The sequence below is a fragment of the Cryptomeria japonica genome, chromosome 2 (genome assembly GCF_030272615.1).
Source record: "Cryptomeria japonica chromosome 2, Sugi_1.0, whole genome shotgun sequence".
In the NCBI taxonomy this organism is placed as follows: domain Eukaryota; kingdom Viridiplantae; phylum Streptophyta; class Pinopsida; order Cupressales; family Cupressaceae; genus Cryptomeria; species Cryptomeria japonica.
In genome coordinates this window covers 96915731-96930704 of record NC_081406.1, presented here as the reverse complement: position 1 = coordinate 96930704, position 14974 = coordinate 96915731, and the positions used below count along the sequence as shown (strand labels likewise).

The following is a 14974-nucleotide window of genomic DNA, read 5'->3' as shown; positions in this document are numbered from 1 at the left end:
TTCCTCAACACCATTATAAAGGCATCAAGATCAAATTCCAATCACGAAAAACACATTGTTAAAGATAAGCTTCCTTTCCTCTCCTTGTTTATCTTACCAATCAATCTTGTAATTGGATCCAAACTCTAATGATGTTTGAATTATTAGGATTTTCTTACCTTTTAAGTTTCCTTTCGATTGTCTCAAAGATTAAAAAATTAAAAGAAAAAATCTTACTAGATAACCAAGTGCATGAACATAGAAGAAAAATTTAAATTTTGTTCCAGAGTGTTAACTATTGCCATGTTCATTACTCTTGTTTGAATCTTCATAAAATAAATTGATAAGCATGCTAAGCTCAGAAGAGACACTTTAACTTTGAGGGATATTTGTTGGCTTCCAAGCAACTGAGAATGAATTAACATCATTTGTATCTAGTGTTGCATAAATTACACTTAGTTTAGGTGGATTAATTATGTCCTTGAAGGCCAAAATGTTTGGATAATTCTCATCAAGCATTGGGTTGATTCTAGCACACTTATCATAAGATTTGTTCATATTATATTGGGTTTCAAACTCCATTTTTAACATTTTATTGAATGTCAACACAAAGTTTTTCCCCAAGTTGAGCATATAAAATTGAGAAAACCTATCAAAGTACATCTCAAACTAGTCCTTGAGAGAAATTCAAAACAAGGATATCATTTAATTCCTAGTCCTTATTGGTCCATTATGATTAGTGTTAATGGGACACCTTTCTTTGAAATGTCATGGACTTAAGCCCTTGAATATTTTTAAGACTTCTAAAACCATGAGGAAGATCCTATATTTTGGTCTTGATTAAAATTAATTGCTCCAAACCTTCCCTTAGTAGAGGGAGGTTAAGAATTGGTGGTTGATGTTATGCTCCATAAGATTTATCTTACCCCTTTATAATCATAGAAAAATTGTTAACAAAATATATATACCCAATCCCATAGATATAATCTAGAGTTTTTTTAATGATTTGATATTGGTTCCTTTTACAAAATTATAAGGTGAACTTTTTGTATAAATTCTAGTTCTCACCAAAATTTGGATCCAAATATTGTAGATAATTTAGGTTTTTCATACCAAGTCTAGCAAAACCTTACTGATGGTGTTTAACTATGAGAGTTTTCACATTTGAAAAAGGCTTCAACACACAAGGTAGACTATTCTTCATATCCTCCCTCAAGAAATCTAAAAACATTGATATTTAGTTGCATGTAGAAATCATAGTTGATGAGTCCCTTTTTAGCTATTTCCTGCATGTATTCTTTCTTATATGACTCGATACATTAGTAAAAAATGTTGGCTTGATGATGATTGCAATGTATTCATCACTTGTTGTCATTGATGAAACACTCTCTCTCAAACACACACACATGATTGTATTTGACTACCAGTGTAACTTCAATTGTTTACATTGTTAACCGGTATGTTAGAAGTTTATCTCTAACCGGTACTTTGTGTTAACTGGTATGTGCATAAGAGACAACCTATGGTTATACTAAGTTGACATCAAAATGAAGATCAAGATGGAGATCAAGCAGAGACTCAAGGACAACGGTTCATATGTTTTATTCAAACTGGTATTGATTGTTCCAACCGATATTTGCTGATTTTTGTGATGAGTTACCAACACCGACTACTTGGCGGTAATTTTTGTGATGAGTTATGGTCACTTGTCCAGTTACATTGCTCCTAGGAAATTATGTTATGATTTCCTAACCCAGCATGAAATCTGAATGTCTATATATATTGACATCTCTGTAAAACTAAAGAGTGAATAACAGATGGTATGCATGAAGAGTGAAATCTTTTTGAAGAGATATAGGTGTTAGGATAAATAGTATGTTGAAGAGCAATGTTGAATGTACTTAGAAGGATCTGATCAAGAAATTATTGTGCTACTCAGAATAGATCAAATCATTCTTATTGTTTTCTAACCATTACAACAGAGTCAGATCTGTTAACCGGGTAAGCTCTAACAAGCTTCAATGCATAAATCCTCTAACAAGGTGATCCATTAGTTTGGATTCTTAAATCCTCCAGCAAGGTTACTCTTAACAGGGTACTACTCTTAACAGGTTATAAGCTTCTAATCAAGCTTTGGGATCTCTAACAAGATTCGCTCCTAGCAGAGCACTTTGTAGACCTTAACCGGTTAGTTATCTATTACTACAGATAGTTAACTTGTGAGTCTCATCTCACTGTCGTTTTTACCTATTTGGGTTTTCCACGTAAAAACACTTGTGTTATGGTGGATGCTTTACTTTTTGTGGATGTTGTTATATGTTTATGGATAGCATGCATTGTGTTTAAATGTTTTGTTAAGTTTATCTACCAGTTAGTGTTTGAAGTAGCATTTTATTTGGTGTCACTGATTCACCCCCCCTCTCAGTTCTTTTTAAGTCCATCAATTGGTATTAGAGCCAAACTTCTTTGAATCCTAACCGCTTAGAAGGGAGCCTTGAAACCACCATGGGGGATAGAAGCTACTTTGAGATGGATAGAGTACTAGAAGCTAGCAGAAATGAGCTTGAAAACCTAAGGGTCAAACTGAAAGCTTTTCAAGTTAAAAGGAGAGAGCTAAATGAACAACTATTAGAGATATTTGATAATAGTTCTTCAGATGAAGCCAATATTGATGCTTTAGTAGAGGAAGTTGAAAAGTTAAATGGTGAGAAGCTGAACTTGAGGAGAGAGCTAGAAGGTCTCACTATCCTCATGAGTTAGGAATTGGAAGCCAGAAGAGCTGCTGAAGATCTTATCAGGGAAAGAGATCAAGAGATTACAAAGATCAAACGGGAAAAAGACAATATGCATGAGAATTTGATTGTTGAAAGAGAAGAAAGTGAGAACCTACAACTAGATTTTGAGCTTGCATCATCTCTGAAAGAGAACCTGTATAAACATAATGAAGATCTCATCAAACAGCTTACTGAAGCCAATGAGAAGTTGGAGAAGTTCGTCAAAAGTTCTACCATGCTGGAAGAACAAATTCAATCACAAAGGATGAAGGGTGATATCTCTGGACTTGGTTTTCACACAACTGAAAAAGGTGAATCCTCTGGTACAAAGAGCAACAAACCTAAGAACAAATCTGCTCCTAAGATCAATAAGCCTACTGGTAAGAAGGTCTTTAAACCCGTCTGCTTCGTTTGCCATAAACCTAGTCACACTGCAAATGTTTGTAGGGACAAAACTAACATAAATGCAAACTACAATACAAATACTAGGAATGTGTTCAATAAATTTGAAGGTCATTGCTTCACATGTGGAATGTATGGATATAGATCTATTGAGTGCAGATATGGAGCAAACAATCCCATGCCACACATGCATACAAGACCAAATGGTAACCAGATAAGGAACTTTGATAACCAGGTAAACTTGAACTGGCAAAGATCCTATGACAACCGGTTTAGTCCATTTGAGATGGAAAAGGTAACAAATGTTATTTGCACCTTCTGTAATAACTTTGGTCATGTGGCTATGAACTACAGAAGAAGAAAAAGAAGAGGAAATGTAGGACCTTAGAGATCATCTGGTATGGCCTGTTATCACTGTAATAAACGAGGGCACTTAGCAAAATTTTGTAGATCCATAAACAACAAACCGGTCAACTCTTATAAGGATCAGAAAGGAAAGCAGAAAGTTAATGTTGAAGAAACCAAAGAGGAAATGAATCGAACTTGGAAGAAGAAAAAGAATGAGTCACTTGAAGAAGAAATTGTTCCTTCACCTAGTGAAGAGAACCCTGCACTGGTGACTTGAGCCTTTTTAATATGGCTAAGGGGAGCTTAACGGTAAAACATATTTGAATCGCTTGTGAAAAATGAGTGGGAAAGAATTTTGAATCTTGAAATTTTGGTAACTTTTTGTCAGACTATTATCAACTAGTTTTCCACTTGAGCGGTGAAATTAGGGTTTGTAACCCTAATGGGTGAGCATTTATTGCAGTAGGTAAAAAGGATAAAAGTGAGTTTTACTTTGTTTCTTTTTACCCTAACTCATTCGAGAAAGAAATTTGAAGTGATTGCGAAGCTAAGTAAGATTGTCTTGTTGTTAATTATCAAATTGTTTCATGATTTGAGAAATTGAGTTCAATTGAAGGTTACAGAAAGTCGAACTGGTGTGCACTTGAGCATTTCAACCGGTAAACGGGGTAATGTGCACGAAATGAGGTATTTCCTTGAACATACTACCTTGAATCTTGCTTATCTAGAATGGTTGTTTGCCCTCTCAGGTGAATAACTTAGAACATAAAGCACGTAATGCAGAATGATAATGCCATAGATATCAGACAAGTATAAGAGATGTTATTCCATTCATAATTGTGTGTTACAAGTTACATTTCGAAGTATATAAAGATACCGAGGGGGTGCGAGCACCAACCATCGCACCGCAATGACCACCCCTCGATTGCCAACTAACCAAAATAATTACACATAATTAACTAGTCTTATGTTTGTGTACAATAATGCCGCTAAGAATGGTATCTACTTCAAAGTCTGTAGAGAGGTTGATGATCACTTATGAGCCTATGGAAGCAGCAAAGGCAGAACAAATAATGTCATATAATGCATTATCACAAGTTCCAAGTGGAGTTTTGGTGAAAGGTGATTTGTCCGGTTATATAGACTGCAAGTTAGAAGACGTAGGGTCTCTATACATCTACACACAGTTGAAATCACTTTGTGATGAGGACAGTAAAATTAAGACACAGTATGCTAGGGTTTTCGAAAAGGGTTTTCATAATGCCTCTTATTTTCTTGAAGATTTTGAAGAAGCACATATCAGAATAATTTTGAGTAGAGTTCATGAAGAAAAAATGTACTTAGAAAGGACTCACACAATTACAAAGGAAGCCATTCAGGCTGTGACTGGCTATTTCTCAACTGGTGAAGTAATTGAGCTAAGGAGAATTTCTAAGGATATTGTCTTCAACTTAACCAGTTCTACTTCTGATAGGCGTGCCTTTTTTGTCAACAATATTAAGGACCCTACAGTAAAAATAGTAGCAATGATGATAGGCTATCGAGTATTTTACTCCAGTAGACTTAATAGTGTTCCATCTGCAGCAGTTCACACAACTCACATAATGATTGTTGATAATGCATACTATGATCTCTGTGAAGCTATCAGAAGATAACTATTTTTGAATTTGCAATCTATCAAGAAGGATAGTAGTATGAAATTCAAGTATGGTCAACTATTAGTCGGTCTATTCTTTTACTTTCAGAACTTTCTACCAGGAATTGGAGACATTGAGTGGTCAAAGCATTCATTGGTCTCTGCACAAATTAAGAACAACAAAAAGGCTGTAAAGAATACTTTCCATGCTGCCCTGAATAGGTATTTCAATGAGTTCCAAAAGAAGATGAGTATGAGAATGAGGCTACCGAAAGATATGGTAAAACACTTTAAGAAGGACATAATCTTCACAATTACCACTGACTTTTGCTTAATGCAAGCAATTGAGCCTAGAGAAGAAGAAATGGAAGACATGAGTTATGAGGTTAACCATGACTTGCTTGTTGGTTATGCTAATACCCTATTAGCATCACCTATAGACAAGAAGCAGGCAAAATTGGACATTGTGGCAGTCCAACAAGCACCTGAACAAACCAAAACTACACCCGCTAAAAATACAAAAGGAAAGAATAAAAAGTCTGATGAAGCACCTCCAGCAACAAAGAGTATTAGGGTTATCAGGAGTGTCCTAACCAAAAAGGAACCGGAACCCAAAGTATATCTTAAGAAAGAGACAAAGAAGAGAGGCAGGAAATTAATTTTGCATACAGAGTCTGAGGGATCGGATTCTGATAAAGAACCAAATAAGGTAAAAGCAACCGACAAAACATCCAAGAAGGTAAAGGTAGTGCCAAAGGCAACTACACCTATTGATATATCTACTTACAAACCTGACACAGTTTTTGAGAGAACATTGAAGACACTAGGGAGGAACAGGTTTGACAATCTCAAAGAATATTTTGATTCTTTCACTAAAGATGAGTAGAAGCAAGTCATCCAATAGGTAATCACTTATTTGGGTCATTACAATAGATTTCCACATGACTTGGAAAAGGATATTTCAATCTCTTTGTATAATATTCTTTTAGTCAAATGGGAGGAAGTTGTTCAATTGGAAAAAGAAATCATTGATGAAATATTTGTACAATATTTTCCTAACCTATCTATGGATGAAATCAATACCTTAGTTGATCAGTACAAAGTACATTTTGCTTTTAAAACAAGAAGATTGAAACTTCTTAATGGAAAAAGGGCAAGTATTGAATCCGAGACACGTCAGATAGCTCGTGCAATCAAAAAGAGGGAAGAACTCATCCATTCTAATAATGAGGGTAATGCTACTGATGATGTTACTCTACCGGAAATGGATGAAGAGGAAATTATTCAACTCGATGAGGTCTATCCACTCAAGAAGAAGGATGATTCCATTATTCTTGTTAATGATGACCAGAACATAGTGGACTTATCTGGAGACAACACTGCACCAGATATGGAGCCCCCAACTATCACAAATGTACAGGTTACACTAGTTGAGCAACCAGCTACTCAAACAAAAGTGGTCAATCCACTAGAATAGAACAATTGGAGAAACCCCAATCTCCACCGATCATTCAAGTAATTCAGAAGGAGACTACTGAAAGTGTTGCTACACAGTCACTTGAAACAACTACAGAGAAAAATACAGAGAAATCTATCATTAAGGTTGTATCCCCTGAACCGGCAAAACAGAAACAACTTGAAGAAGATGATGATGATTCTTTAAGTATTTCAGGACCTATTGATATGAACACTTTGAGCGCATAAAAAATGATGAGGATTGCTAATGTTATGCAATCTAGAGCGCATAAGAAGAGACTGAAAGAGAAAAGGGTTGATGTAGAAACAATTCAGACTACAGTAGAATTTTTGTCTGATTTACTACCGAAAATAGCTATAGCACATATTTCTACACCCATTAGCAAACTTGGTTAGTTAGTTGCAGATGCATCTGATCACATAAAGTCACTAGAAGATGTTGCTCAACTGTATGCTGAAAAGAGTCACAAGAAGTATGGAGACAAACTGGCAAAGGATATTGATAGTAGGAAAATGGCTCTGTCCCACAATAAGGATATGTTGAGAAATGCTATTGAAACAGGAGGAAAGTATCTTGCTTCCACCTCTAATGTTTCTTTCTTTTATTCTAACATTTTTGAAAAGACAAACATAAACAAAACAAGAGCTAGAAAGGATATGCAAGGCTTATGTCCCACTCCAGGACTCTATACTTGCATTTAACAAATTTGTAGATGATTTGCATAGCAAACTGAATATATATGATAATGAGAAGGCTAAGAGACTCCAGTCTCTAAAGGAACCCAAGAGCCTACTCACATCACAAGTAGACATATTTCAGAGAGCCTACTCCAATGCATAAGCTATTTTAGCAACCCCTGAAACCTGCACCCTCGACTCAATGGAAGAATTCCATTCACAGTTGCTGTCTACATTCTAGTATACTGAGAACGTGTTGGAGTCATGGAAAAACTCTTTGTCACAATTGAAGACAAGCTAAAATATTATTTTCATGAGAATTGCTTATGTTTGAACTTTGATACAATCTTTTGTTACTGCTATATATGCAAAACACTGTGTTACAAATTTTCTATATATATATATATATATATTGCTTTTTCAATTTGGCAGTGTTGTCAAAGGGGGAGTAGAAATATGTATGCGTGTTTTGAAAATTTTGTACTTATGCATAAATTAAGGGGGAGTATGAGTATATGTGTAAATTTGTTGTGTATGCACACTTAGCGGTATCACTATAAAATTTTCTAAGTGTTGCCATCAATGCCAAAGGGGGAGATTGTTGGCTTGATGATGATTGTAATGTATTCATCACTTGTTGTCATTGATGAAACACTCTCTCACACACATGTGATTGTATTGACTACCAACGTAACTTCAATTGTTTACACTATTAACCAATATGTTAGAAGTTTATCTCTAACAAGTACTTTGTGTCAACCGGTATGTGCATAAGAGACAACTTGTGGTTATACTAAGTCAGCATCAAAATGAAGATCAAGATGGAGATCAAGCAAAGACTCAAGGACAACGGTTCATATGTTTTATTCAAACCGGTATTGATTGTTCCAACCAGTATTTGTTGATTTTTGTGATGAGTTACTAGCACCGACTACTTGGCGGTAATTTTTGTGATGAGTTACCAGCACCGATTACTTGGCGGTAATTTTTGTGATGAGTTATGGTCACTTGTATAGATACATTGCTCCTAGGAAATTGTGTTATGATTTCCTAAGCCGACATGAAATCTGAATGTCTATATATATCAAAATCTCTGTAAAACTAAAGAGTGAATAACGGATGGCATGCGTGAAGAGTGAAATCTTTTTGAAGAGATATAGGTGTTAGGATAAAGAGTATGTTGAAGAGAAATGTTGAATGTACCTAGAAGGATCTGATCAAGCAAGTATTGTGCTACTCAGAACATATCAAATCATTCTTGTTTTCTTACCATTACAACAGAGTCAAATCCCTTAACTAGGTAAGCTCTAACAATCTTCAATGTATAAATCCTCTAACAAGGTGATCAATTAGTTTGGATTCTTAAATCCTCTAGCAAGGTTACTCCTAACAGGGTACTATCTTAACAGGGTACAAGTTTCTAATCAAGCTTTGGGATCTCTAACAAGTTTCGCTCCTAGCAGAGCACTTTGTAGACCTTAACCGGTCAGTTATCTATTACTGCAGATAGTTAACTTGTGAGTCTCATCTCATCGTGGTTTTTACCTATTTGGGTTTTCCACGTATAAACACTTGTGTTGTGGTGGATGCTTTACTTTTTTGGGATGTTGTTATATCTTTATGGATTGAATGCATTGTGTTTAAATGCTTTGTTAAGTTTATCTACCGGTTAGTGTTTGAAGTAGCATTTTATTTGGTGTCACTGATTCACCCCCCCCTCTCAGTGCTTTTCAAGTCCATAAAAAATGATAAGACATTGGAACTCACAAGCATCTCCAAGCAAAATTACTACCATTTAGGAAGAGGTTGCTAGTGCATCAACCTTTTCCCAAAATGATTTGTAATGTAAGATAAAAACTATATTATTAGGTTCATTATGGACCCTATATGAACCTAGATTAAATTTGATTTGGTTTTTGATCTTGGCCCTTTAGTTTTCCAAAACTATACTAGCCAATATGTCAAGCCTAATGATGACACATATCCTCAAATGTCAATTATGTGGCATGTTGGAATGAATGTAAATATTGGTTCTCATCTCCAATGCAAATCCTGCATGCTAAGCCTCTTAGACCCCTATAGTTGTCTCCCATAGACCTCATCTATCTTCTAGTAATTTTCCTAAATTTCATGGTTTTTTCTTATAACTTGTATTTTTTTATTTCCATGGAGAATTTGTTGCTTCCTACAAGTGGTAGTTACAAAATTTCCTTCTTCGGAAAGTAATAGTTTCATTACAACTAGCTAAAAATGTAAGTATTCTAAAATATGCGAGTCTTTCTAACATTCCTCCCTTGATTTTATCAATTTAGATAATGCTTTTATTCAAACTGATTACAATAGGTAATGAACTAGAAAATAGCATTTGATTATGCCAAAAATCAATTCCGATTAAGTGCAAACTGATCCGTTGCAACTGATCTGCTTATCTGCTCTGCAACTACTTATCGGATCAACCAAGATCAAAATGCGCACATGAAACTATGCTCAATCGCTTCAAAACGGTCCACCACATCACACATCTCACCAAATGCATCATCCAAAAATGGTCTTATATATTTGAACTAGCAAAAACTAATCTCCCACAAGTTGGCTTCACAAAACATCAAAGATGAAACATGTAGTTGCAAGTCGGCTTATGCCTATTACCGAACCATACTCCGAACCCAAAATACAAAATCACACGCTTCCTATAAGTCTCACATACAACCCCAAACACATTTCCAATCACCTGAATCAACTTAAAGAATACGAACACATGATACACCACCAAACATGAAGAATACTATGCTTTACTGCTCTACCGAATACCGAATCTTTAAACAGGCATAGGAATTAACATCAAAGGGTGGATTGTCATGATAATTTGCTCCATATACCCAACCAATTAATCATTGCTCACCGAAACCAAAATCCGCTTCACCGAAAATGACAAAACTGTATACTGCATTGCATTGAGAATCTTAATCCAGGAATACTCTATCCAAGACATTCAGTTAGCCAAAACTTCATACCAGATCAAATCATCTGCAAGCATCGGGAACCACCAATCTTCACAGGAGCATCACCGAAACATCAAATTCAAACATCCCTCTCTCCTTATTGTGAACATAACATGAGTCTATGGATAATAAATCTTGATTATCTTCTTTATAGACTCTTATTAGTAATGAAGCTTGGTTATATGATTCCCAGTTTTCATTTTAGTCATGTTTGGATCCATGTAAGTGGGTGCATAGTTGATTTCAAGCTATCACTTTTCCATTAAGACATTTACTTCACAAACAACATCATTTTGTAAATGACATATCAATTGACCTCATGTATTCCCCAAATGCAGACAATACATAGAACATTTTTTTCCCTAATTAACCTTCCACACTTTTTGGCGTACCCATTGCACACTAAGGTGCAATTGTTATTTATAAAAGCCTACAACTTCCTTTTTTAGATATCACCAAGGGTGTCACGATCATGGTTGAACCTTGACCCTAGTTTGTAAAAATAGTCTTTGCTTCTATCTTGATCCTTCCTATTATTGTTAATCAATTAAACACTCTAAACAAGTTGGGTTAAAGGGGTGTGTCGATCCAACATGTGCTTGTTGAGCCAAGGCAAAAGCATATTAACTCCACTTGCTCTTCCTCTTGATGCACAACTACCTTAGCCTCATAACAAATCCCACCAAATCATCCATCTCAATCACATCCAAATTGCCTATAGAACCAAATCTATTAGTCATTTGGTAACTCGCCTTAACTAGACACTAAGAAGTCACGTGTTGTCAAAACTAACCTCACCATTCAATCTAAATATATTTGAATATAGAAGAATTTTTATTTTTATTTTTGTTTTTTAAATTTGTAAATTCTTATCATCCTGATTCAAATTTGAATAAGGTCAACTAATAAATATGATCCCTAATTAATAGCTCTTTACTACTTTAATTCAACTAGTTGAGTATTGCCTATTCCCAAGGATGTTTGAATAGGCCCTTATTAGGTGGGCTAAATCTAAGTTACATTAGAGACATATTTGTGGGCTTATCTTTAACAAACCATTACATAATTAGAATGAGTGTTCTATACTAAATGTATCATCCATCATGAATCAATATTGATGGGGCAAATCTTGCTACAATTGGGAGTATCATTGCCCATGCAACACAATTGGTGCATGCACTAATGAAATATAGTCAAAAGTTTGAATCACAGATATTTAAGTACTCTGAGGATGCAAGAGACTATTTGACTATTTGAGGCATACATATCCTATCCCTTATTTAAACATATGAGTTCTTTTTCAAGAGTACAAATTCTCCACCATTAAACCAAATGATAGATTGGGAATGTCATGACATATATATGTTTTAATGTCAATAAAAACTATGTTCTCTAGGATTTAAACTTTTGACCTTTCTTTCAAGAGTACAAATTCTCCAGCATTAAACCAACCAATAGATTGAGAATCTCATGACAAATATATATTTTTAAGAGATATCTATATAGAGAGAGAGATTATTTCTACTAAAAAATATGGTACCTGTGAAAAAGGATTCAATAAAGGAATGATATGATCTTTGTAGTTTTTGAGATTTTCATTGTATATGTAGATATATGCCTCAAATAAAAGAGGATAAAATACATAGGTTACATGTGTGGGGGATTGTGTTTTGTGTCTCTAATACGGCAGAACCTAAACTGGGTCGGGGAAAAGCCAGCAGACTCCAAGCAGTGCAGGCCAGAGTTATACAGTAGAATTTTTTATAAAAGAACTCAATGAATGAAAAAGTTGATTTCAATTACAAAGCCAACGAGGATCAGCCTTAACCCAAGGCAGCCTTCGTTCTAAATTCAGCCACACAAGTTGTCAGAAACAATTACAGTGAACCCAAAACAAAGCAAAACTGAAAAATACAGTTACCTGCAACTAAGCTCACATTAACCCTCAGAAACTTATATTGATATCACATTATCACAAGCACTCTGCCTCAGAACTTGGTCACTCGGGTCGACATTTCTGCTGAGCAATATGCAGCCAGACTATTTTTCTGCTGATCACTTGTACAGCTAATATTCCTGTTGCCAACACAAGAAGACAGTCCTTCAATTGCAGGTAGAAGGAGCTGTCCAAATGGTTTACCTGGTCATCTTTATAAGGTTCTGTTTTAACTACTTTCCACTTGGAAACTTCTTAAACTTGTGAGGATAATTTAAGATTTGATTTGCTTCTAGAACTTGTGAGGATAGGGTAAACTCAGCTATGCTTATAGAATTTGTGAGGATAGAATAAAATCAGATATGCTTTTCATATCGGACACTTCCAGACAAAACGGAACCGTTTTTTTTTTTAAATTGATATGGATTGCCTATTAACCTACGGGTGCTCATGCTCATTTTAATTCAGCTATTTCTGATCTACCTTTACCTTCTTAACGTGTTTCGATGCGCTGTCAAACTCCGTCAAGTTTAAATGAAGGCTCAAGATTTGCTTAGCCTGATTCAGACTGGATCCATGAATCCTCACGGAGTCTTAACACACCGGTTTCAGTTAATTTTCAAAGGCAACCTTTTTGGTGACAATCCATTTATATTTTGAAAAACTAATATAAAGATAGGATGAAACGACAATTTTTTTAAAAGCAAACATCAATTTTCAATTGCATCCCTTGATTACTGAACAAGCAGTCTAAATTGGAAAGTTCAAAAAAAAATGAATTTTCATTCGTTGCATGCCTTTCTCGAAAATTTCTGAGCAAAAGAATTTCTTCTCCGTAAATTATTTGAGTTTCAAATTGTACCGAAAAAAATGAGTCATAGCGGTGCTACATAGATAAATCCTATGCCATGCCTTTAGAGTGCATTATTTGCTTCACTTCCTTCACAATGCGAGGACACTCATTAAAAAGTAAAGAATTTCTCCACTCTAGCTCATCCCTGTTAGCTTTATTGTTGGTATATTGGTGGTTATATGGGCTTGCACCGATTATAAGATCAAAACCTCCCACCATATCTATCAAATCCTGCAGTACTTCTCTTGTCAAATATTGCACATCTTCCTTCTGAATCAATCTACCTCTTTGTTGCGTTTTCTGCCACCAACTTTCAAGAATAAGTCTGTTCTTTGGACATATTTCTACAGACACAACACACTTTAAATGAATCTTCAGACGATGCAGAGCAACCTCTGCCCCGCCAATACCAGAAAACAGAGAAAGTACTTTAAGACCATCAGGATAGAATGCTTTCAAAACGGACAAATGATATGCGACTGTATCTATTTGGAATGAATTGCATAGACTTTGGAAGCGATCAGTTCGGCAAGATGCTCCTCGAGTATGATCTTTTTCATATCCCAGTAGTGCTTCTAATTCATGAGGTTCTAGGGGCACCATATGACCTGGCCCGACCCAAACCAAGTTCCACTGCTCACACTTTTGAAGTATGTATTCTTGTTCACTCACTGATGGTTTCCCGTGTGAATTTTTAATTATAGATCTGAGCTCTTCAAGGAGGACAAGACTATTCCGTCCAGCGACCTTGCAATTTAATTTCTCCCTCCGATCCCAGGAAGGCCAATATTTCTTTGTTTGAGGAAGTGCTTCCTGAATGGTCATAGGGGGCAAAGGCAATGCTTGAAACCTATCATCTATTGGAAGGTTATGCACATAACCTCTTGGTCTTGTGGAAGCTGAAAAATACTTGGAATCAACAAATTCTGGCTCCACGCCATTGAAATACTGGGATATCGTCTTCCAGACTGCCCTTGGAGCAAATGCATCATTCTCAAAGTAAAAAAATGGTGGTCCTTGGATAAATGCATTCAGCTCCTCACAGCACCGGCCAACAGGTTTTCCAGGAACCCCAAAACCAATCAGTTCCTGTAGACATAAATCAGTTAGGTTTTCATCACCAAATTCAACCATATTTGGATTCCATTTCATGCTATCCGTGCATTTATCATATTTTAAAACTTCTTGATATTCTCCAAGTGTTCTCTTGTGGAAAGATGACACGCTACTTTTAATTCTAGTCAAGATAAAATCTGTCTGCTTTCTTTTATGGATTTTATTCACACATGCCTCTCCATTTTGTTTCTTTTGTTCCTGCAGACAAACAAAGCATGATTTCAGCTTAGATACATGATTACTACGAGTTTCTGCAATTTAGAAATCCATTGAGAAGGAACATTAAACATTTTATGTAAACTTAAAAAAATAATTATCGACATATTCTCAGGGAAAGGAAACATCGTTGATAATATTCTCTTCAAAATTGAGATCACAGTCAAATAAAATTAAAAAAAAATTCTGTAAACTTTTAAGACTTGGAAATTAGTAAAATACTTTCTAACTTTCTACCTTTTAGCCATTTTTTGGGTTCACAAGTGAACATTACTAATTTGAGGAAAAAGAGCAGGAGAAAGGGGATGAGTGTTGCAGATTGGAGAGGAGTCTGAGAGCACAAGCGAGCAGCAAGGAAGAGGTAGAAGATTGTGGGATTGTAATGTCCCCTTCTCCTTAGCACGTGGACATTCACGAGGTTGGCCTATTATTTGACCCTCGTAGGCCAAGGTGTTGGATAGAGGGTCGACTCGGCGGATACTGATGGCTTCACATTTTTATTTCTACATGGTTTTTGATGAGATTACACGTATGATGTTATAATTGCACTTTATAACA

At 35.6% G+C, this 14974-nt stretch overlaps 1 protein-coding gene across 1 annotated transcript in view; it reads right to left on the bottom strand.

The window, feature by feature from the left end:
- Positions 1 to 12994: 12994 nt before the first annotated feature.
- Positions 12995 to 14974, bottom strand: part of LOC131050804 (DNA (cytosine-5)-methyltransferase DRM2) — a 194268-nt gene continuing 192288 nt past the window's right edge. Inside the window, exons 8-9 of the mRNA XM_057985081.2 lie at positions 14375 to 14398; positions 12995 to 14173 (exon numbers count right to left, since the gene is read on the bottom strand). Coding sequence (XP_057841064.1) covers positions 13133 to 14173; positions 14375 to 14398 — 1065 coding nt within the window. The 3' untranslated portion in view covers positions 12995 to 13132. The remainder of the gene's footprint in view (positions 14174 to 14374; positions 14399 to 14974) is intronic.